Source organism: Halichoerus grypus, chromosome 8 (genome assembly GCF_964656455.1).
Source record: "Halichoerus grypus chromosome 8, mHalGry1.hap1.1, whole genome shotgun sequence".
Lineage (NCBI taxonomy): Eukaryota > Metazoa > Chordata > Mammalia > Carnivora > Phocidae > Halichoerus > Halichoerus grypus.
In genome coordinates this window covers 122029488-122055579 of record NC_135719.1, presented here as the reverse complement: position 1 = coordinate 122055579, position 26092 = coordinate 122029488, and the positions used below count along the sequence as shown (strand labels likewise).

General features: G+C 40.4%; 1 protein-coding gene across 3 annotated transcripts in view; it reads right to left on the bottom strand.

Moving 5' to 3' along the window:
* Positions 1-20728, bottom strand: part of PCNX1 (pecanex 1) — a 166278-nt gene extending 145550 nt beyond the window's left edge. The window contains exon 1 of one of the 3 annotated variants that reach the window (XM_036107274.2): positions 20092-20728. In XM_036107274.2, the coding sequence (XP_035963167.2) occupies positions 20092-20244 (153 nt within the window). In that variant the 5' untranslated portion in view covers positions 20245-20728. The remainder of the gene's footprint in view (positions 1-20091) is intronic. The other 2 variants (XM_036107276.2, XM_036107280.2) reach the window with 2 other exon arrangements.
* Between the last annotated feature and the right edge of the window lie 5364 nt (positions 20729-26092).

The following is a 26092-nucleotide window of genomic DNA, read 5'->3' as shown; positions in this document are numbered from 1 at the left end:
AAAACTATGTGAGACTGTGGCACATGTGAGCACAAACATACTCTCATGTATTGCTTCCAAGCATGCTAAGTGAGTGATACAACCCCTCTGAAGGGCAATTTGGCAATATCTTTCAAAATTACAAAAGCATTTATCCTCTGAACAAGCAATCTCATTTCTAGGAATTTATCTTAATACTATACCTGGACACAGCTAAGATGACATTTATACAAATTATTTACCCCAGTATGGTTTGTGTTAACAGAAATTGGCAAACAAATTAAATGTCTATATATACAATATATATGCATATAACATATAAGATAGATAATATATTATATATTAATGTATATAGTAATATACTATATACACATCATATATAATAAATATATGTATATATATAAGTAATATATCCATACAATGGAATTCTTTGCAACTATTTAAAAAAAAAAACTGAACCCAACAAACAAAAATTCAGGGCCAGACAGCTTCACTGGTGAATTCTACCATTTAAAGAATACCAATCCTTCTCAAACTCTTCCAAAAAAGAGAAAAGGAAGGAACAGTTCCAAACTCATTTTATGAGGCCAGCATTACCCCGATGCCAAAACCAGACAAGGACACCACAAGAAAATTACAGGCCTATATCCCAGATGAACATAGATGCAAAAATCCTCAAGAAAATATTAACAAACCAAACTCAATAATACATTAAAAGAATCCTACACAACATGATCAAGTGAGATTTATTCCAGAGATGCAAGAATGGTTTTTCACAGCGGCGCCTGGGTGGCTCAGTCGTTAAGTGTCTGCCTTCGGCTCAGGTCATGATCCCAGGGTCCTGGGATGGAGCCCCGAATTGGGCTCCCTGCTCTGTGGGAAGCCTGCTTCTCCCTCTCCCACTCCCCCTGCTTATGTTCCCTCTCTCGCTGTCTCTGTCAAATAAATAAATAAAATCTTAAAAAAAAAGAATGCTTTCACATCTGCAAATCAGGGGCGCCTGGGTGGTTCAGACAGTTAAGCATCTGCCTTCAGCTCAGGTCATGATCCCAGGGTCCTGGGATAGAGACCACCCCGCCCTGCGCCCCCCCCCCCCAACTGCAGTCAGGCTCTCTGCTCAGCAGGAAGCCTGCTTCTCCTTCTCCCTCTGCCTACCGCTCCCCCTGCTTGTGCTCTCTGTCAAATGAATAAATAAAATCTGAAAAAGAAAAAAAAAATTTGCAAATCAATGTGATAGACCACATTAACAAAATGAAGGATAAAAATCATATAATCAGCTCAATAGATGCAGAAAAAGCATTTGACAAAAGTCAACATCCATTTATAAAATCCTCAACAAAGTGGGTATAGAAGGAACATACCTCAACATAAAGGCCTTATATAATAAGCCCACAGTTAATATTAGACTTAACAGTGAAAAGCTGAAAGCTTCTCTTCTAAGATCAGGAAAAAGACAGGATGCCCACTCTTACTACTTTTATTCAACATAGTATTAGGAGTCCTAGCCAGAGCAATTAGGTAAGAAAAAGAAATAAAAGGCATCCAAATTGGAAAGGAAGGAATAAAACTCACTATTTGCAGCTGACATATTATATTTAGAAAAACTCAAAGACTGTTTAAACCAAAATACCAAGAAAAACTATTAGAATAAATAAATGAATTCAATAAAGTTGAGGATTTAAAATCAATATACCAAAATGTGTTGTTTCTTTTTTTTAAAGATTTATTTTTTGAGGAGGGGAAGGGAGCACACACAGAGGGGTAGAGGGAGAGAATCTTCAAGCAGACTCCCCACTGAGCACTGAGCCCAACAGGGGGCTTGACCCCATGACCTGTGAGATTATGACCTGAGCTGAAACCAAGAGTCAGCCTCTCAACCAACTGAGGCACCCTTGTTATGTTTTTGTTTTTTTTTTTTTTTTAAAGATTTTCTTTATTTATTTGACAGAGAGAGACACAGTGAGAGAGGGAACACAAGCAGGAGGAGTGGGAGAGGGAGAAGCAGGCTTCCCGCTGAGCAGGGAGCCTGATGCGGGGCTCGATCCCAGGACTCTGGGATCATGACCTGAGCCGAAGGCAGACGCTTAACGACTGAGCCACCCAGGCGCCCCCCCTTGTTATGTTTTTATACACTAATAACAAGCTATCAGAGAAATTAACAATCCCATTTACAACTGATCAAAAAAAATAAAATACCTACGAATAAATTTAACCAAGGAGGTAAAAGACCTGTACACTGAAAACTGTTAGACACTGATGAAAGAAACTGAAAGCAAACAACAAATAAATGAATATTCTATGCTCATGGATTGAAACAATTAATATTGCTAAAATGTCCAGGGATGCCTGGGTGGTGTAGTCAGTTAAGCATCTCACTCTTGGTTTCAGCTCAGGTTGTGATCTCAGGGTCGTGAAATCGAGCCCCAAGTTGGGAGACTCTCTCTCCCTCTCCCTTTGCCCCTCCCCCCCAATAAATCTTTTTTAAAAATTGCTAAAATGTCCATACTACCCAAAGCAATTAGACTCAATGCAATCCCTAACAAAATTCCAATGTCATTTTCCAAAGAAATAGAAGAAACAATCCTAAAATTTGTATGGGACCACAAAAGACTCAAAGGAGCCAAAGCAATCTTGAAAAAGAACAAAGTTGGAGGCATCACACTCCCTGATTTCAAACTACATTACAAAGCTGCCATAATTAAAACAGTACGGTATTGGCACAAAAACAGACACACAGATCAGTAGAACAGAATAAAGAGCCCAGAAATACAACCACACATATATGGTCAGTTAATTTACAATAAAGGAACCAAAACATACAATGGAGAAAGGACAGTCTCTTCAATAAATGGTTTTGGGAAAACTGGACAATCATGTGCAAAAGAATGAAACTGGACCACTATCTTACACCATACATCAAAATGGATTTAGACTTAGAAACCTAAGACCTGAAACCATAAAACTCCTAGAAGAAAACACAGGAAGTAAGCTCCTTAACATTAGTCCTGGCAAGGTTTTTTGGGGGGTTGACACCTTAAGCAAAAGCAACAAAAGCAAAAATAAACAAGTGGAACTACACCAAACTAAAAAGCTCTGCACAGCAAAGGAAACCATCAACAAAATGAAAAGGCAACCTGCTGAATGGGAGAAAATACTTGCAAATCCTATATATGATAAAGGGCTAATATCCAAAATACATAGAGAACTCCTATAACTCAACAGCAAAACACCAACCAGATTAAAACATGGGTGGAGGATCTGAATAGACTTTTTCCAAAGACATAAAGATGACCAACAGTACATGAAAAGGTGCTCAACATTACTACCAGGGAAATGCAAATCAAATCCACAATATCACCACACACTTGTTAGAATGGCTATTATCAAAAGGCAGGAAATAACAAGTGTTGGCAAGGATGTGGAGAAAAGGGAACTTTTGTGTACCACTGATGGGAATGTAAATTGGTACTATGGAAAAGAGTATTGAGGTTCCTCAAAAAGTTAAAAGTAGAATTAACATATAATGCAGCAATTCTACTTCTGGGTATTTAGCCAAAGGAAACAAAACACTATCCTGAAAAAATATATGCACCCCTTCATTCACTGGAGCATTATTTACAAAAGCCAAGACACAGAAACAACCTAAGTGTCCATCAATGGATAAATGGATAAAGAAATTGTGGTATATATACACAATTGAATGTTATTGAACCATAAAAGAGAAGGAAATATTGCTATATGCCACAACATGGATTGACCTTGAGGGCACTATGTTAAGTGAATTAAGTCAGACAGAGGGGGAAAAAATAAACATGATCTCCCGTATACATGGAATCTAAAAACGAAACTAAAACAACTGAGGTCATCGATACAGAGAACAGACTGGTAGTGATTACCAGAGGTGGGGGTGGGGGAGCGGCGGTAATAGACAAAATGGGTGAAGGAGGTCAAACGGTAAAAACTTCCAGTTCTAAAATAAGTCATGGGGATAAAATGTATAGTTAATAATATTGTATCGCAGGGGCGCCTGGGTGGCTCAGTCGTTAAGCATCTGCCTTCGGCTCAGGTCATGATCCCAGGGTCCTGGGATCGAGCCCGGCATTGGGCTCCCTGCTCGGCGGGAAGCCTGCTTCTCCCTCTCCCACTCCCCCTGCTTGTGTTCCCTCTCCTGCTGTGTCTCTGTCAAATAAATAAAACCTTAAAAATATATATATATATTGTATTGCGTATCTGGAAGTTGCTAAGAGAATAAATCTTAAAAGATCTCATCACAAAAAATTGTAACGATGCATGGTGACAGATGTTAACTACACTTATTGTGATCATTTCACAATATATACAAATATCGAATTATGTTGTATACCAGAAACTAACATAATGCTATACATCAAGTGTATCTCAAAAAAAGAAAAAAAAACACAAAGAAACCCTTTTGGTACTGATGCATATATGTTTAAGATATATTAAGTGTGGGGGGAACAATATACAGAATACTGTAGGTGGGGGAATTTGAATCTGTAGGTTGTGGTGAGATTCACAGTGGTTTCTGATGGGAGATAGTACAAGTGGAGAACTGGGAAGATGGCGGGCAGGTATAAAAGGGCAAATTTTTACCACCTTTAGAGTAATATGTGTGTGTTTTAATCTAACCATGCAAATTTATTCCCAAATTTAAAAAATTAGATGAAAACATGGATTTTTTAAAATAAACTTTTAATAGGGAAGGGCTTCAAAAGCATGAAGAAAACTAGTAAATGTGGCTACTAAAAATGTTAAATTTGTATGTTCAAAAAACCCAATCATAAAGTTAAAAGACAAAGTAGGGAGAAAATTTAATATATGACAAAGAGCTGATTTTTATACATAAAAGGGCTCTCAAAAATCACTGAGCACAACAGGGGCGCGTGGGTGGCTCAATCCTTAAGCATCCGCCTTCGGCTCAGGCCATGATCCCAGGGTCCTGGGATGGAGCCCCGCATCAGGCTCCCTGCTCCGCGGGAAGCCTGCTTCTCCCTCTCTCACTCCCTCTGCTTGTGTTCCCTCTCTTGCTGTGTCTCTCTGTGAAATAAATAAAATCTTAAAAAAAAAAAATCACTTAGCATAACATGATTTTCAAAAAAAGATAAAGGATACAGAAAGCAACTTAAAAAATATAAATGTCTACTAAGCATATGAAGATACTTGAACTTATTATTAGAGAAACAAATTAAAACAAGATGCCATTTTACACTATCACACTGCAAAAAATTTGTAATAACCAGTGTTGGTGAGAACAAAGGGAAACAGGTCCTTTCACATCGATGAAAATATAAATTGGTATAGGTTTTTTTGAGGTGTAATTTGGCAACATCTAGGTGAATTTAAATATGCATACTCTTTGACGTAGCAATTTCTTTTCTAGAAACTTATGCTGTATACTCCCACAAGCAAGATCTTCTATACACAAATGTGCACCACAGCACTGTTGATTCTTACTTTGGTCTTCTGCTTTGGACTATACCTTTATTTTTTTTTTTTTAAAGATTTTTATTTATTTATGGAGAGAGAGAGAGAGAGCATGAGAGGGAGGAGGGTCAGAGAGAGAAGCAGACCCCCTGCTGAGCAGGGAGCCCGATGCGGGACTTGATCCTGGGACTCCAGGACCATGACCTGAGCCAAAGGCAGTCGCTTAACCAACTGAGCCACCCAGGCGCCCTGGACTATACCTTTATTAGGGACTGTATATACTCATACAGTTTCCACAGATAGTACTGTTTTCATGATAATACCTAATAGTGGTTTTTTTACCTGGAAAGTGAAATGCTCAAGAAATATTAAAAAGCACCATGTAAGCACCACTATTATCAGTACAAGTACTGATACTGATAATTCAGGCTACAGCCTGAATTAAAGTTATTCAGTAATTTATTCACTGCTGAAAAATGCAGAGACCTAAACCGACAACCTAACCAGGAAACAATAAGGTATTTTCAGACATTCACAAATAAGAGACCAAGACCTCCCAGGCTAGTAACTATTAACTTGAGGTATCTACCAGAGTCACCAATGGGCTTTTTCTGTTGGTACATTTGGGGTTGTTGTTTTTCAAAATACACATGTCCAGAATCTCCTCTCAGGTACAGATTTATTGGAATGAAGCAAAATAAAACCTCAGGCAAGTTAATTCCCAATTATTAGATGATGGGTTTGGGATTCTTTTTTTAAGAAAGGTAATGACAGCTCTGTCCCATGTATCACCTGTGAAGAAGCCTGTGTCCCGTGCTATATGCCAGCAATTCTCAAGTAGAGCATCATGACAGACACTAGTAAGGAACATAAAAAGAATTTCCAATAATCTTCCAAAGTTGCTCAGTAACTTCCTTTAAAAATTAATGAAAGGCAGACTCAGGATTATCTCTACAATAGCCTCACTCTAGCCTGTGCTGTGATACAACTTTTGCTGCAAGAGAAGGAAAAGAGATGAACAGTGACTCAGAGTGAGCAGAGAAGTGTGGGGCATAGTTTGAAACCATCCCATGGAGAATTCTAATTCTCCTCAACCTATTAACAAGCAAAAAAAAATATAAAGTTATAATTAGTTGAAAGCCACACGCCAATGCCTACAATAGTGGGAAGAGCTATGTGGTGCATTCTGTGATTTTACAATTACTTTGACTTTCCTTATTTTATGTACCAATACATTTTTAATAAGCCAAAATAGACACATAATGAAAGCTTGAGTAACAGTGACACTGCATAATGATATGAACAAAAATGATGCTAGTAAAATCTGTCAGTAAATACGTAAGATTACCAAATCAAAGGCAAAGCAACAATGAAAGGGAAATCTGCAATACAACACGAATCATGTTAAATATCATGTTAAAATATGTGAATTCTAGAAACTATAACTTTGGACAATAAAATAAAGTTTATGTTTACAGGAACTACAGAGAATAGAGAGGAAACAAATGACATTACAATTAGACAAATCCATAATGTAGAACATTCTATAAGATAATTAGCCTTGGGGCGCCTGGGTGGCTCAGTCGGTTAAGTATCTGCCTTAGGCTCAGGTCGTGATCCCGGGGGTCCTGGGATCAAGCCCTTCATCGGCCTGGGCTCCCTGCTCAGCAGGGAGTCTGCTTCTCCCTCTGTCCTTCTCCTCGCTCATGCTCTCTCTCTCAAGGAAATAAAATCTTAAAAAAAAAAAAAAAGATAATTAGCCTTGACTAATTAAAACGTCAGCTGGATGGGGGAGAAATGATTAAACACTAACTGCATCTCTGGTTTGGAAAAACCAGCTATAAATGACATTTTGGGGAATAACTGGGGAAGTCTGAATATAAACTAGATGTTAGGTATAAGAGAATTATTTTATCTTCAATATGATAAAAGTGTTATGAAGCCTGGAGCATTTAGTGGTAAAGAGTCACGATGTATCAGATGTATACATGTGTAAGAATGTGTATACAGCTGTATGTACTGATATATATCATACGTCAGTATATAGTTGAAGCAAATGTCATTTTTTTAAGGTTTTATTTATTTGAGAGATAGCACGCACACATGCGCTAGCAGGGTGGGAGTGGAGGGGGAGGGGTAAGGGACAAGTGGGCTCTGTGCTGACTGCTCAGCACAGAGCCCGCAGCGGGGCTCAATCTCATGACCCTGAGATTATTACCTGAGCCGAAATCAAGAGTCAGTCTCTTAACCAACTGAGCCGCCCAGGCCCCATAAATATGATTTTTTAAAAGGTTCATAATTGCTGAATCTAGGCAGAGATATGGATGAACATGTGTTATTCTTTCAACTTTCTTGTTCATATGAAAATTCATATTAAGAAACTGAAAAAAAAGTACTCTAAGCCTATTCTTCAATAGCACATACTGCATATTTTAATATTCCTGTGGCATAAAGGACTGAAAAAGGTAAGATTTTTTGATAATACAGTATAATTTTTTTAGGTCAACTAAATTTCTTACCTTTAAAAAACCTTTAAATTGAGGATTTCCTTACTAAAATGCCCCAAAAGCCCTCTTTACTCCCTTGCAAAGTTCACTTGGATTCTGTCTTAAGGGTCTGTGATGCTTGTGGAAATGATGTGCAATGCTTCATCTGTGGCGTATGTTGTAGCATAAATAAGATAGTGCAAATGATAATCGGTTTTTCTGGGTTCTTTTTAACTATTTGTTTTTGTATCCTTTCCTTTAACCATTCCAGATACTTATTCAGAGACAGTAATATTATGGGTATAAATGATATTGTGTGAAGTTAAAAAAATAATTCACTGAGGAAGACTTAACATGTTGGATATATTACAAAAAATACTTGATAGCAGAGCAAATCACTACACCTCAGAACATATTTTCTTTTAATAAACAATCTTTCCTCCAGAACAAAGATTCATTTCCCTGGTGGGAAGATTATGGGAAACACTGCTCCAACTCAAGTAACAAACCTCATAAAGGTCCCCCCACCTCAAGGCCTACCACGGTGCCCAGCATATAGTAAATGTTTTCAATGTAGAATTATCCTTTGCATAAAGCCTTCTAGGAAATATTTGCATCCTCCTTCCAATTCCTGAACACTGTATGACACATAAGGAATTAGTCATATTCTACCCTGTAATATGGTTGTATATTTGTCTCATGGCCTCTACTTTATAAATTGGGAAGAACAGCATTACACAGGAAGCTAAGACACTGCTGTCCATTTTGCGTGAATGATGTCTAAAGTCATTTTCATCTTTAGGATTATTTCATTTCATACAATTTCTCATATGTGAAATATCTCAATTTTAAAATAGCATAACATAGGTTAATGGGCAATGCAGGATTAAAAAATCATTCAGAATACACTCCTCGTGTCCATCTCAAATGTATCGATCCCAGACATAAAACCTTTCATTAATTTTTCTTATAATATGCAATTTGATAAGCAGTTGTAAATTGTAAAATTCCTTAAAAAAAATAGAATCCAAACATGGTAAAGGAAAGCAATAAGAAAACCGTATTAACGGGCGCCTGGGTGGCTCAGTTGGTTGAGCGACTGCCTTCGGCTCAGGTCATGATCCTGGAGTCCCAGGATCGAGTCCCGCATCGGGCTCCCTGCTCAGCGGGGAGTCTGCTTCTCCCTCTGGCCCTCCCCCTCTCATGTGCTCTCTCTCTCTCTCTCTCTCAAATAAATAAATAAAATCTTTAAAAAAAAAAGAAAACCGTATTAACAATGAGGATACTAAATGCAATTAAGTTCCCAGATTGTATCCTAAAACAGAAAGAGGATATTAGTGGGAAAACCAGTGGAATCCTCATAGTCTATAGTTTAACAGTTCTGTACCAATGTTAATTTCTTCATTTTAATAAATGTACCATGGTTATGTAAGATTTTAATATTAGAGAAAGCTGGGCAAAGGGTATACAAAAACTATACTATTTTTGTAACTTTTTTGTAAATCTAAAATTATTTCAAAATATAAAGTTTTAAAGATAACTTTAGTGGTTAAATCTGTTTAGTTTATGTCTAGACAACACTCAGGGAGTAAGGAAGGGTAGGAAAAGGAAAACACCCAGATCATAATTCAAGCTTCTCAAATCTGTGACTAATCTTCCTGCCTATTCTCAGCACAGTTGGCACTCAGGGTTCTATTTGGTCTGTACAAACCTCTACAGAATAGAACTTTTTTTTTTCCCCTAAAAACCTCAAAAGGAAATGGCTTGCCTTTCCCTAGGTTTTTTCTTTCTTATCATAACACAAAGCAACAGAGACTAGCACCAGCAGTGCAAGTTTAAAAAGATACAACCCCTCTGGTTCTAATGATAAGAGAAGAGAAAGAAATTCTGAACTATTTTACAATTCTACCAAAGAAAGCATTTAACCAACTTTTTCAGGAAATAAGCAAAGCAATCAGAATCAGTAGCTACTAATTTTACTGTGATTTGGTAAAATGCACCTATATATATTAAAGAAGACAACAGTAGGAAAATATTTGTTGCAATATGCCCTTTTCCATACCATTAGTCAATGCTATTTTTGTGTTACTATTTCTGGGTATCTTGGGTGTCCCAGCCCACCTACAAAATAACTCTCCACCCTCCCCAGCTATGCAGAGACACAGGAAAACCATCTGATTTACCTCAAATTATAGATAACAGAAAGAAACAATCAACCTCTTCTCAAAAGAAACATTCTGCTTATTTATCAGTTGCCTGCTATGAAAATTATCCGACTACAGAATACAGAAAAAAGATCAAAGATTAAGTTATGTGATATACGTTAGTGCCATAAAATCTTTAATTTTTACAAGTTTGAATTAAAAGGTACTTCTAGAGAAACTTTTGTCAAAAACAGAATATTACTGAAATGGTTTTATTTAACATTCCATTGAATAAGAAATTTACAACAATAACACCCTGTTTGGGAAAGTGTTGAGTGGAGGTGGGAAGTACTCTCAACACTGTTGATGAAAATTTAAATTACGACAGCCTTTTCAGAGGGCAAGTTGGTTTTTGTTGTTGTTGTTGTTGTTTTTACCATTTTCTTCTTTTCAAAATACTCTCTTTCGATGGCTTCTGTAACAGGTTCCTCTCTTCATTTTCCTCTTGCCTTTCTTGTCTCCTTTGCTAATTTTTAACTGCTGATTTTTAGGCCTTGGAGTTCTGTCTGACCCATTTTCTTTTTAATGAATTATCCCCAGATCTTATCTACTTGTGGCTTGGAATTAACCCCTATCGGTTACAACTATACAGAGGTGATAATTTGTGAGTAAATTTTACCCCAAATTTCTCTCCTGAACATTCCTCTTCAACAGTCCGAACTCATGTTCTTCAAAGGTATCCTCAAAATTGCCCAGCAACCCTACCATCCCTTGCTGGTGAGTTCACTTTCCCAATCTCCAAAAATTAGGATAGCATTTCACCTTCTGGAAATCCTCCTCAAAACCTGAATATCCTCCTCACCTCCCCCCTCACTCTCAACAGAAAACACTCTGTACTTCAAAGAGGCTATCAAAATTAAAAAAGATCTCCCTCAACTTTCACCAAAAACCGTTCATCCCTTCTTCCACCAGCATTCCTCCTGAGGATGATCCCTTACTACCTGCGCTCTCTGGACCACAAACCTCTCTTGCCTTCTCAGGAACCTTGCATTATTATCCATCATTCTCTCATTCATGTTCTCTCTCAATATAAAGAAAGACTCACTCATTGTAAACTGAATGATTATCAAACACAAGTATGCATATCCCTTAATCCAACAAGTCTACTTCTAGGAATTTATACAAAAGACTAATACAAAGATTTAACTGTGAGAATATTCACCCTAGTATTTTCTAAATAGCTAAAAATTACAACTTATAAAATAATGGAAAATGATTCAATACACTGTAACACATCTATACTATGACCTACTACAAAGCTATTAAAACTGTTACTTTTTTTCCCCCCACATGGAAACATTCACAATTTATAGTCAAGCAAAAATAGGCTTCAAAACAGTACAAATTTTATAAGCCCATTTTTGTAAGAAAGAAGCATAATACATATTTATAAGCTCCAAATACACTCTGCTTACTAAAATGTTCAACCGACTGGGTGAATGGGATCACAAGTGGTTTTTTTTTCTTTTTACTTACCTATAATTTCGGATTTAGCAAAAAACCCCACAAATATATATATAATATAATAATACATACACACACACACACACACATATATATATTGAACAAAGATTTTACTACACTGACAGAAAAAATCTAAATACTGAGCAAAGAGAAGTGCAGTATTAAGGAGTACAAAAATTGAAAATGAGAGGATAAAGTATGCAATTATCATTAATTTTAAATTAAAACATGTTCTTATTTGGGGAGAGAAAATGTTTTTGATATTTAATAAAGTTTTCCAATTTCTTTTGAATCCTGATAAAACCTACCCTCATGTTGGGGTGACACCTTTTACATAAAGCCAAAAAGTGAAATAAGGTCCTCTCTACAGGAGACTAGATAAAGATGAACAAACTATAATATATTCATACAAAAGAATACTGCTCACCAATAAAGAGGAACAAGTTACTGATATATACAACATGGATAAATCTCAAAAACATTATGCTGAATGAAAAAGGCTTAACACAAAGGTAACTACATGACTCCATCTAAATGAAGTTCTAGAACAGGATAATCTAATCTACAATGGGGGAAAAAATTCAGAGTAAGGGTGAGAGAGTTGACTGGGAAGGGCAAGCAGGAAGTCTCTGGGGTGACATTAATGGTCAACAACATGATGGGGTTGCACTACACAAGTGCATGTATTTATCAAAATTCAAAACTCATCCAATGGTTCGCTAGGATTTGTGCCTATTAGAACTCTAGCTGATGATACACATGCTGAAATGTTTAGGGTAATCTAGGTTGATGTCTGCAACTTACTGCACAAGCATCCCCCTTTAAAAAAAGGTCTTAAGGGTCGCCTGGGTGGCTCAGTCGTTAAGCGTCTGCCTTCGGCTCAAGTCATGATCCCAGGGTCCTGGGATCAAGCCCCACATCGGGCTCCCTGCTTGGCGGAAAGCCTGCTTCTCCCTCTCCCTGCTTGTGTTCCCATCTCGCTATCACTCTCTGTCAAATAAATAAATTGAAATCTTAAAAAAAAAAAGGTCTTAATAGATAGAGGGGTACACAGACACACGACATGTAATTTAAAAAATTATAGAAGCTAGGTGGTGGGTATAATTCTCTCAACTTTTCTCTATGTCTGAAAATTCTCATAATAAAATGTTGGAAAAATTTAACTTTCAGTAAAGCCAGCTAGCAAAGGCAAACTACGCGGTTAAATATATGTATTTGAAGGTAGGAAAAGGAATAGAAACCTTCCTAGTTTTTCAATTACCAAATGATTTAACAACTGGAGTAATTTCTCAAATGGTAGAAAATATTCCATCTTTAACAAAAGACACTAAAAGATCTTAGCAATCAATAGCTATTTTTGTAAATTCACAAGCATTTCTAGAAGTTGACAAATATGGCTGCTTTCTTGGGAACTTCATTTGTAAACCATCTTAATGTATCCTTAATTTATTATAGGTGACATAATAAAGAGACAAGAACTGTATCTATGTCATAGCCAATTATGGAAACAATTACATACACCTTGATACTTACTATTGAAAATACTGGTATGAAAAGGCACAGGATATAGGTCAAAACAAACCACCAACTATTCATCAAACTTTTCCTAAAGTACACAGAAGAGGGGCACCCGGGTGGCTCAGTTGGTTAAGCGACTGCCTTCAGCTCAGGTCATGATCCTGGAGTTCGGGGATCAAGTCCCGCATCGCATTGGGCTCCATGCTCAGCAGGGAGTCTGTTTCTCCCTCTGACCCTCCCCCCTCTCATATGCTCTCTCATTCTCTCTCTCAAATAAATAAATAAAATCTTTAAAAAAAAAAAAGGACACAGAAGATACTAATAAGATACTAATAATCACATTTAATTGCTAACTTATAATACAATAACTTCCCTAATTAAAAACTTTTTAGGACACAAACTGTTCTAGTCCTACAGTCATCATATCAAAATATTGTTTACATCTTTAAAATATTTTTAAATCTTTGCAAAAGAAAATGACATGGCGGCCTCAGAGAAATCCTTACTAATAAAGGGTTTTTATCATTCTGTAGATGATAAACATCAGCTACAGAAAGTACAATAAAATAACCTGGAAGAAAAAATGGAAACCTTCATAAATTTGATATGGATAATTTCGTTTCTGAATATAATCTCTCCATAGATTTATATAGTATATATTACTATACGTATGTGTGAATATATGTTTATGAAGTTGCATATACAAAAAACCTATATATGCTACACTTTGAGTAAATTAAGTAATTCCAGAGGTATTCTACATTTGATTTTTCAATAATTCTATATTTGATTTTTGTCATGCACACGGATACTGAACCTAACCCCCAGGTAAGATGTAACTCCACCATACAATACAGCCTACCACAGTAATTCCCCACTCCTAAATATTCTCTATCAGTTATGTTGATAAGTCTAAAGAAGGTTCACATATATTATAAAAAGTTCTTTCAACAAGTATTTAGTCAAAGCTTGTATCAGCCAAGCATGACAACAGACACTGGATATACAATGCCAACTAAATCACATGATCCTAGCCCTCACAGAATGTACAAGGTATTGGTGGCAGACAGGTATCAGAGACAGCAAATAAGTAAACAAAGATACGTGTTTATGGTTAGAACCATAAAAGAAAATTACAGGGTGGAATGCTGGAAAAAAGAGAGAGAACCTGCTTATGGCTATCAGGTCAGACCTCTCTGAGATGATATTTAAGCCCAGCCCTAACAACCAAGCAGCAGCCAGCTTTGCAAAGAGCAGTGGGAAGAATATCCTGTCAGAAGTCACAGCATGTGCAAAGGCCCTGAAGGAAGACAAGCTCAGCAGGTTGAAGTAACTGAAAGCCCAGTGGTGTAACTGTGGCACAAATTTCAGACAAATTAGTTTAACTGAGGCCTTAGTAAGAATTTTGGATTTTATTCTAAGTGTAAAAGAAAATCACTGAAGGATATTAAAAAGGGAGAATGACATGAATAGATGGATGTCTTCTACTTTGCGGAGAAAGAGTTGTAAAAGGCAAGAATAGAAGCTAAAGTAGTAATACAGATGAAAAAGAAAAACAGTGTGAACTAGAAAGTAGAAAGGAAGGTCTGAGATACTCTGACAGAACTGGTAAGATATGCTCATAAGGCAAGGGGGAGGAAGACAGTATGAGCAACTACATACATGATGGTGCCATTAACTATAGTGACAAAGAGTAAGAAAACAAGTTTGGTCGTGGTGGTGTGGGGAAGGGTTAGCAGGGAATCATGAACAGTTTAGACATGATACCTTTGAGATGCCTGTGGGACAGCCAAGAGGATATGATGAGTAGGCAGCTGGATTTAGGTCAGAGGATGGGACTTAGGGGCATATTGATCAGGTTTTTTAAGCTGACCTGGATGTCTATAAAATACAAACAAATGGGCCATCCTCCAGATATTCTGCATCAGAATGACCACACGCACATGCACATTTTTAACACATTCAAAGTCAAGTGATTCTGACATCAAATGGAGTCCGAAACCGTTTATGTAAATTGATTTTAATGTTATATAGTTCATCACCTAGGGGGCACCTGGGTGGCTCAGTCCTTAAGCGTCTGCTTTTGGCTCAGGTCATGATCCCAGGATCCTGGGATCGAGCCCTGCATCGGGCTCCCTGCTCAGCGGGAAGCCTGCTTCTCCCTCCCCCATCCCCCCTGCTTGTGTTCCCTCTCTCGCTGTCAAAATAAATAAAATCTTTAGAAAAAAAAAAAAATATATATATATATATATATATTTCATCACCTAGGGATATAACTCTTTGGAGAAGAAAACAATAATCAACAAGATAACGGTTTGACTAATAAATCGAGAGTTATCTAATCTCCTCCAGTCATACAGCATTACAGAGGAAAACACTGTTGTAATTGGCCATTCTTCCAAATGACATTTACTAAAGGCCAATCTGAAGGCGAATAATTTATTTCATAAATATTTGCTTACAAAATACACATGAAGTATCTCACAAATGAGTAAATCAAGGTTCAGAAAGGCAGAGTCTTGCCCAAAGGCCTCACAATCAATAAGAGCCAAAATTCACAAATCAAGACAACACCAATTCCAATCTGCTTTCCACAACACAAAAATGCCACAAAGCTCATGACTACAAAGCTCACCATCTGTCACATGTCATGTGCAAAAATGATTACAGTTGACCCTTTAACAACACAGATTTTTCTTAATAAATACAGCATAGTACTATAAATGTATTTTCTCTTATGATTTTCTTAACACTCTTTTCTCTAGCTTACCTTATTATAACACAGCATATAATACATATAACATACAAAATATGTGTTACTTGACGGTTTGTGTAACCAGTAAGGCTGAGGGTCAACGGTAGGCTGTTAGTAGCCAAGTTTTGGTGGGGGGGAGGGGGAAGTCAAAAGTTATACTGAGTGGGGGTTGGTGCCCCTAATCCCCATGTTGTTCAAGGTCAACTGTATAGAAAGAGAAAATGGGGTGAGTGTCTTAAGAGAAACAGAAAGGACAGTGAAAGAAGGAAAAAATTACTTCTTCATTTTCACTACTTAAATGATTTATAATTGCAGAAACTATAAATTCTACCTTTCAAAGTATCCACAAAAGCTACTAATAGCAAAAGTGTTTTACTCCTATACAAAAAGCCCTGAAACTCTACCTAATGTAACATACTACCTCTTCATAGACTTTGGGTCTTTAATTTAAAAAAACAAACGGGGGGGGAGGGCCCTGGGTGGCTCAGTCATTGGGCGTCTGCCTTCGGCTCAGGTCATGATCCCGGGGTCCTGGAATGGAGCCCCAAATAGGGCTCCTTGCTCAGCAGGAAGCCTGCTTTTCCCTCTCCCTCTGCCCCACCCCCACCCTGGCCCCCGGGGCTTGTGCTCTTTCATGCACATGCTCGAACTCTAAGTCTTTAAAAATAAAAAATAAAAATAAAAATAAACAAACAAAAACTACCTATACAATGGCTACAAAAGCCCTTATAAATCCCAGCTCTTTATCTGCCTAAGGTCACAAAACAAGTCATCTGAGGCTGACCTCAGGTGTCCTCATCAGTAAAATGAGAACACAGCGTTTGGGATAAAGAACCTATTCGCTTCATAGTCACTATCCTTGATAGTTATTATTGGAAGAATATACAAATAATAATCTATAACAGAGCTCTTATTTTTACATGGAATGTTGGATTTTGCTTCAAGTGTATACTTCCAACTATCTGCCTCAACACTGTAGAACTAGTAATGTTTCTGAAAACCTTGACAAATCAGGGCACGTGGGTGGCTCAGTTGGTTAAGCCTCTGCCTTCGGCTCAAGTCGTGATCCTGGTCCTGGGATCAAGCCCTATGTCCAGCTCCCTGCTCAGCAGAAGTCGGCTTCTCCCTCTGTCCCTCCCCACCCCCTCGGGTGCACACCCTCTCTCTCTCTCAGATGTATAAATAAAATCTTTAAAAAATAAAATAAAATAGGGGCTCCTGGGTGGCTCAGTCAGTTAAGCGGCTGCCTTCGGCTCAGGCCATGATCCCAGAGTCCTGGGATCAAGCCCCTATGGGGCTCTCTGCTCAGCGGGAAGCCTGCTTCTCCCTCTCCCACTCCCCCTGCTTGTGTCCCTCTCTCGCTGTCTCTGTCAAATAAATAAAATCTTTAAAAAATAAAATAAAATAAAAATAAATGAAAATGTTGACAAATCGTCTTTGCTGATTGCCCCTAGACTAGAATCAATCCTGACTATAAACTCAGGGTCACTCTGTACTTACCTTTTCACAACAGTTCTAATGCTTGTAAATTGTTCCTTACCCCCAAGCTAGATTTTAAGTTCCTTGAAGGCAGAAGCTGTGTCTTATACATTTCTAATCATTCAATATCTGAGTGGTTACTATGTGTCTGGCACTGATCTAGGTCGTGACAACACAGCAGTGAGCAAAATAAAAGTCTCTGCCCTCCTCAGAGCTAATACTCCAATGAAACAGAAGATACTAATATATATCAATTAGTGATAAGGGATATTAAAAAAAAGGAGGGACGGAGGGCTAGAAAATACTGTAGGAGCCAGAAGAAGGTTGCTATGTTACATAGGATTATCAGGGAGAGCTTCACATATAACTGAAATCTGAGTAAGCGAAGCAAGTCACAGATATCTGGAGGGGAGGAGTCATGGGGGCTGGGGGGGGAAGCAAGCGTGAAAGCCCTGAGGCAGGAACATTAGTTATTATGTGGGAAAAATTCTAAGAAGGCAAAAGGGTGGGGCATAATAGAGACACATGGGAGGGCAGGCTCTGAGAGCAGAAGAGTGCCATGATCTGTTTTAAAGAATCACCAGACTTCCGTAACAAGAATAGAGATTAAAAAATAAAAGCAGTGAACCTCATTAAAATCCTGCAATAATCCAGGGGAGCCATAATGATAGCTTGAACCAACTGAATGATGATGATGATTAACTGGATTTTAGTTAGGGTTTGAAAAGAGAACCCACAAGATTTGATGAACTGGATGTGAAAAGGGAGAAAGATGAATCAAGGAGATATTTTAAAAGATTAGGAAGAGTAGACTTGCTGTTAACTGAGACAAGAAAGTCAGTGAAGCAATTTTCCCAGAATCTAGCAAACTGCCCAGTACATAGTAGACACTCAAATGTTTGTGAATTAAACTTAACTGAATAAACTCCCAAAATGAAACAGTAAACTCAATGTATTGCTTTCTATTTGCTCTAATTTCCTTTAGTAATGTTTGCTAATTACACAAAGACTTAGCCACTAACACAGTTCACGTGCTTACAAGGAAACATTACACAGCGACACAGCAACTAATCCTTACATCTCAAGTACCAGTTTCAGTCTTAAATTTACAATTCTCCTGGATATAAGAGAAATCTGCTATGAAAGCTCTGTGACAGCCTGAGGATTCTTACACCCGAAGTAATTAACCTGTTCCTTAATGATGTCATATTCCTGGAAGGTAGAGCAGTGCAAACAGAACCCCCTAAGCCAGAATTAATTGAAAATTGTAACACTTCATGATACATTTTCAGAATGGGACAAGACTGAACAAGTCCCCTAAAAAAATAAGTCATCAGTCATCAACATTTAAAAAAAAAAAAATTTTTTTTTTTTTTACCTCCAGCAGTAAGTCCCTTCAAAACAAGTTTAATGAAAAACTAAACTGCTTGAGAATGTGAAATTTCGCACATCTTCCCCCAAGCTGGCACTTTTCCTGCCAATCAGTGAAAAGGAGCCTCACTTAGGAAAGAATGGGGTATCCTCACTTTAGCACTTCTTAGGCGTACTCCCAGACTTTCTAATCCAGCACACTTACTATATAGCTCCATGAAAAGCCACAAAGTTAACAGAAATATATTAAAAGGAATTCTCCTAAAATAAAAAGTTTTCATCCTTTCCTGCCTTCCGGTTACTTTAAAAACTTCACTAAACCTTAAAAAAAAACCCTGAAGTTTAAGTATCATCTCGCTTCCACATTAGTTTCCCTAATGCCCCACCCTAACCTAATGTGTTAAAAAAAAAAAAAAAATGTGCGTACAACTTCCAGTGAAAATACAGCGTAAAGACCTAGATCATTCGGAGAAGCTGATCGTACTGAATTCAGCAACAGGCAGTACTTCCTTTTTCCTATCAGTAAACGGCCTTGAACCAATCCAAACAAATCTGAAATGCCAGCCAGATTCCCCGTATCTCCCCCGCTCCCTCCCCGCAAAGCTGGCCTGAAAACACAGCAGCCACTGACCACAGAGCTGAACAGAAAAGAATCAGTGGTAAGCAAAAACAATGATTTTTTAGAGGCAGGAAGGTGAGGAGCCAGGTTTTCAACCACCACCTATTCTCAAGTAAAAGGCCGGCCGCCCCACAATCACGTTCCCAACAGAGCCGCACGCATTCTTCCCCCGCTCCGAGGGCCCCCGCACGCGGACCAGAGGCGAGCTGGAGAGAGGAGAGCGCACCGCCTCGCGTGAAGGGAGTGCCCAAGGGGTGCCCGGGCCCGGGGAACGGAGCGCAAATAAGCACGCGTGCCAAGGATGAATGCGGCGTCCCTTAGGAGCAGAGTGCTCAGCGCCTGCCACAAAACGTGGACAGCAGGGAGCCCTAATTGGGCTTTCCTCCCGGGTGGACAGGCTGGAGGGGCTACAGGTTCAGGACCCCCTAAGCCGGGGCCCAGGACGCTACTATTTCCCCGTAAAAGGGTGGGGCACAAGGGGGCGCCAGGTGGGGGCTGCTGCTGCTGCTTCGTCCCTCCTGTCATCATCGCCATAAGGGACACCCTAAAGAGAAGAGAGTGGGGACTCGGTGGGGGAGGGGAGCACTACAGTCAGTGGGACAGTGGGCCCCGAAGGGGCGGCGGGCGCGCGCCGGGGAGAGGAGAGGGCGCGACCCCGGCCCGGAGCCCGGGAGGCGCGAGCACCCGCCGGACTCTGGAACGCCAGCGCTTCCCGGCCAGTGACAAGGGGAAGCGGGAAGGGGCCACCCTCCTCCCCGCCCCCACACTCACCATGTACAGGGTGAAGGGCAGGCCGAGCAGAAAGAGCCACAGGTAGAGGTGAAGAGCGTTCACGAAGGTGGCCTGGTGCGGGTCGTAGTACCAGCCCCCGCTGAGCGCGGCCCACACCCCCTGCCGGAGGATCTGCAGCGTCTGCGACCCCATCCCCACCCGGCGCCGCCGCCGCCGCCGCCGCCGTCGCCGCCGTCCCCGCCCCGGCCCCAGCTCGGCCTCGGTCGGTCGCCGGAGCCCGCGGCTGCCCCGTCTATCCCCCTCCGGAGCTCCGGGAGAGCGGGCCGGCGCTCCGGCGGTCGCTAGGGCTGCTGCAGGAGGAGGAGGAGGCAGCTAACGAGGAGGAGGAGACCGAGGAGGCGGCGAGCGGCGGGGCGGAGGAGAGCGGAGGAGAGGAGGAGACCAGCCTCCACAGCGCCGCCGCCATCTTGTCTCCTAACACCCGGAGCCGGAGCCAGGCCCCCAGGCCCGCGGCCCGCCAGCGCCGCCGCCGCCGCCACCGCCGCGACCCCCGCCGGCCACCAGCCTTGGGCCTGGCGGAGAGGGAGGCCCGGCGCCCGGGAGGGACGGGGAGCAAGCCGCGCCCCCTCCAGCCCCTCCTCTCCGCCCCCCCAGGCCAGCTCCCCGCGGGTGCACGCAGCGCCTCGGCTACGGCGGGCGCCTCCTGCCGGCGCCCGGGAGAAGCGCGCGCGGACGCGGACGGGGCTCCGGGGGGCGGGGCTCTGGGACACCCCTTTCTGCGCCGGGTAAACCACCCTGCCAGGTGCATTGACCGGCCCCAACGCGAGCCTTCACTGTCCCAAACCCTGTCTTTAGAACCTTGTCAGCATCCTGGCTGACGTTTTATGATGCTTATGGAACACCTGGGAACAGTGAGGCTATTATCTGCGATGCTTATTAAAGGCCCGGGAGAATTCGATACAGCTGGTGACTAATGAAAAGTCACAAATGCGCCCTCGGGTGAGAAAAATATCCACACCAGGATTGGAAGGATTTACTACTTCCAAAGACAGATAAATTAATAGAAATTTCAAGAGATGTAACAAGATGGGGTAGACAGATTTATCACTTTACACGGTGATTTTATATTTTAACGTGCTGTAACGTAGCCATTTTTATAAATGGACCAATCTAAACAGCGTTGAAAGATTAACTGTGACTCCACCCCAAGTCACGATGGGGTCTCCCATTTCTCTTCTGTACTACTGTGAAGACTGGGAATCATTCCTGGCTCTTTGTAGTGTTTATAAGGCATGTCTGATCTCATTGAATGAACTTTTTTTCCTAAGTTTGAGTTTATTATAGCAATAAAAGTATTTTATATTCCTGGATTAAAGCGGCTATAATTAATTTAAAAGCAAGAAAGCCAGAAGAAACTGGTGCTGTTTTTAGAAGAGTATTGAAAAACCATTGCAATACCTCCTGGTGCCATCCCACTCTACAGTCAAACATTTTCATGCCATTTCATTTGACCTGCACAACACTCAGGTAGGGGCAGCGTAGAGGCTATTCTTATTTTATGGACGTGGAAACGGAAGTGCAAAGAAAGTAAATGATTGCCCATGTTCTCCTAAGTAATAGTGGTTGAGAAGACCTCTGAAACCAGCAATCATTCTAACTGGACCGACTGGAATTAGAAGTTTATTTCTCAGCACCCTCCACCTTATCCATTCAGACAAGAATTTGAATTGATCAACACTGCTTAGCAGCTTTTGGTTACCTGTGGCCAGTTTAAACGTTATGACCAGTTGTTCTCAAAGTGTAATCCCAGGAGCAATTGTGTCAACACCTTCTGAGAACTTTGTTAGAAATGCAAATTCTCAGGCACCACTCCAGAGAAACTCTGGGTGTGGGACCTAGCAATGTTTTAACAAGCCCTTCAAAAGATTCCAATGTACCTTAAAGGTTGAAACTACCATTGTAGAACACTGTCCCCCAACCTTGGTTAGTTCATTTCCTTATAACCACAAAGCCATCAAGTTCCAAGTACCTTCAAATTGTGAGACACAAATGAACACTGGCCAAAATATACTTTAAAATATATGAGTATGTCTGAAAGCACGATCAAGTTTAAATAATACAATTTTACAATTAAAATAGTGGCCTTGAGGCTTGGTCTTAAACGCAAGGTATCGTCAAGTGTTCATTTGTTTCTCCTAAAAGAGACAGGAAAGCTCTCTGAGCCGGTTTTGGAAGTGATCCCAAGCTCTCCCAACACAAAGACATAAACAAGGATAAAATTCCAATACCACATCAGTTTCCACACCAGCAAATATCTGCTTTCGTTTAATGTAAAAGGATTAACTGTAATAAGGGTGAGGTAGACTGGAAGAAGTGGAGACCAGACCTAGATACATCATGGAATCGGAAGCAGACCCAGCTGGCGTGATGAGCAAGCAGTCAGAAGACAGTATCTGGAGGGTGTGGAATGGGCAGTCACCAGGAAGGCAGCCGGCAGGAGGCTGGTTTAACACAGAGAATGCAAGTGTTGTAAGTCAGTGGGCAGCTGGAACACAACCTGGGGAAGTCCAAGAGCAGACAAAAATTGGGAATTCATGGCAAGCATTAAGAAAATGTGCTGCTTATAGCAGAGCCCCAGCTTCAGTGCTTTCTTCCAGGTCTGGATTCCTCTCCCTATAAGGAATTGATGAAAGAATTCAGGTCCTTGAGACAATGTGCTGGGCAAGTTTGCAGGGCAAGAACTTGGACTCGGGGCTACAAGACAAGTATCCAAAGGCCAGATTTGACAGACAGAGGGAGACTTAGAAACAAAGAAGGAACTTAATGCCTAGAACTGAGACCAAATTTCACATTGATCACAGTTGCCTTGTGTTGAGGTCCCAGAGAGTTAATACAGAACTCAAATTCCCTTTCTAATATGGGCTGGGATAGATCCAGGAGCCTAGAGATGAGAGTCCAATGACACCAGCCACTGAGTAAAAGGGGTTAGCAAAATAAGCAGGCCCAGGGGCACCTGGGTGGCTCAGTTGGTCAGCTCAGGTCATGATCCCGAGGTCCTGGGATCGAGCCCCGCATCGGGCTCCCTGCTCAGCCGGAAGCCTGCTTCTCCCTCTCCCACTCCCCCTGCTTGTGTTCCCTCTCACGCTGTCTCTCTCTCTCTCTCTCTCTCTCTCTCTCTCTGTCAATTAAATAAATAAATAAAATCTTAAAAAAAAAAAAAAACAGGCCCAGCAGGTAGAAAAAGCAGTTATAGACTACATTTTTCAGCTCTGGACTGGTAAATGCATTTTAGAAAAATGCTAATTAAGTAAGTTAGCAATTGAAAGAACTCAACAAAATGGACGACCTTTTTGAAAGACTGACTCGGTCTTTGGAGTGGGGGTGAAAGGGGAGAACCCTACAATGCTTTTTATCTGTATCTTTTGAAATGTTTATGAATGCTGCCACATAAGATTTCTATTTTATAGATAGGAAGCCAAGGCACAGAGAGGTTAAATGGTTTGCCCAAAGTAATATACCTTAAAATATAAGAGCAGTGCAAAAACTAAGGAATCTAATTTGCTAAGTGTTAGTCCTCTGAGCCCTGCATAAAAGCTATTAATAATGTTACACTTAGCGTGTCGAAGTTAGCAGCAATGACATACTACCAAACTACCACCTGACATTTGCTCATCTTTCAGCTAATTCTATTAAAATTGTACTTCCTGACTACTTCGTGGACCCCTTGAGGACTGGGAATGCTCTGACAGCAGGTACTCCCCTCCTGCCTGAAAGGAACAAAGCTGAGTATGCAAAGCCTTCCTTTTTTTTTTTTTAAGTTTTTTTTTTTTATTTATTTGAGAGAGAGAGCACGAGCAGGGGGAGGGGCAAAGGGAGAGGGAGAAGCAGACTCCCCACTGAGCAGGGAGCCTAACAGGACTGGGGAGGAGAGGGGGTTGTTTGATCCCAGGCCCCTGGGATCATGACCTGAGCTGAAGGCAGACTCTTAACCAATGGAGGCACCGAGGTGCCCCTATGCAAACCTTTCTAATAACCCCCACCCAAGCCATCTTGGAGCAGAGGTGAACAAACTGCAGCTTTAGTCAATATATGCAGCAACTATTATGTACTTTGGACATTACAGCCCACATGTCCTGCCAACAACCTAAATGTAGCAGGTACCCATTTTTTTTTCCTCAACCCAAACCAGCCCTTCTTATTTATTTCTCTTAGTGAAACCAATATTTTCCAACTAGCTCAGACTTGAAAGCTCGTATACCCTCCCCCATGGTCTAGTTTCCTGTGGTTTTTGTCCTACATAATCCTGCCTTCACAATGCCGGATCAGCCATCCTGGTGGATACCCTCATCCACTCATACCAAATAGCCTCTATTGCCACCTGTTCAAAAACCATTCTACATTCCACCAACAAATTAATCCCCCTAATCCACTTTTTCTGTGCCCCTCCTTTTCTCAGAAGCTTTCAATTCCCTTGCGGTGCCTACAGTACTAAAGGCATACTTGGTAACCAGGCATTCAAGGTCCCCAACGACAGAATCACACTATCTTCTCTAGCTTACCTCCCGCTACTCCCAAGCAGAAACCATTTTTACGGGCACCTGGGTGGCTCAGTTGGTTAAGCGACTGCCTTCGGCTCAGGTCATGATCCTGGAGTCCCTGGATCGAGTCCCACATCAGCTCCCTGCTCGGCAGGGAGTCTGCTTCTCCCTCTGACCCTCCCCCCTCTCATGTGCTCTCTCTCATTCTCTCTCTCCCAAATAAATAAATAAAATCTTTAAAAAAAAAAAAAAAAGAAACCATTTTTACTGGCAAATATCAGCATACCCATTTAATTTTATTTACCAGCCCATCCATTTGTTAATCTCTGCCTCTATGCGCCTACTGACACCATTTGCCTTACCTAGAAAAACTTACTCCTTCATCTGCCTACCAAAATCTGCCATGACTACTTCAAATCCATTCATCTATTTTTTGAATAGCCTAAAGCACTCATATGTTCCATTCATTTAGCACTTAAATGTGTGCTACTTTGTATCCCTCCAACCAAACTGTACATTCCTTGAGGGCAAGGCACTTCTCAGCCTGTCTCACAATGCCTAGCAGAAAGCTGTTAAGGTCAACTGACACTCAGTCCATGTAAGTTGAAAAAATAAAGCATTACAGAAAGCAATGACTTTTCAATTTAAGATTTTATCTGTTTTAGGTTTCACTTGGTAATTCTTCAACATTTGAAAACATTATCATCAGCTTAGAACAAATATGGAATAAAGATGAGGATCATTTGGAAGAGAAGGGAAGTGCCCTAGAGTCCTTCCCTGATTCTCTTTTTAGTTATTTGCTATATACCACTTTATATCACATCAGGAGAGTAAATGTCAAAGCAGAGGAGAGGAACTTCCTAAATCCTACATTATAGAATTATAAAATACCAATATGGATATGGAACTAAATAAGTAAAGCAGCTCATCCTTCTGGGAAATCTCAACTCAATCTACTGTTTGTTTTTTTACTTTTTTTAAAAGTTTTTATTTATTCATTTATTTAAGTAATCTCTACACCCAACATGGGGTTCAAACTCACCACCCTGAGATCTTGCATGATCTTCTGTCTGAGCCAGCCAGGTGCCCCTCTATTGGGGTTTTTAAATGTCAATTCCATGTGAGAAGTACTTTAGAAAATGTTTTACTTGACAGTAACTAGTTCAGTAATTCTCGCTATGGTTTTGGGTCATCTTGAGGGTATCTTCTGTTATATCTCAAAATCCCAATTCACTTTTCTTAAACTCATGCCCAACACTTTTGGGGCAGGAAGTATATAAGATATTGTGAAACTCCCCAAATGCTGGGAATCCCTGAATTAGAAACAATATGCACATGTATTACTTCCCATCTTTTCATATGAAAGGATTCTTCTGTCAGTGGATGTCTGATGTGTTTAGCTGTACCATATTAAAGAACTTACTTACCTTTCTGTTTCAGCCACAGTAGCGTCATTCTGGCAGGACCTATTGAGCCTACTGATCTACCTGGGGGATTCTCTG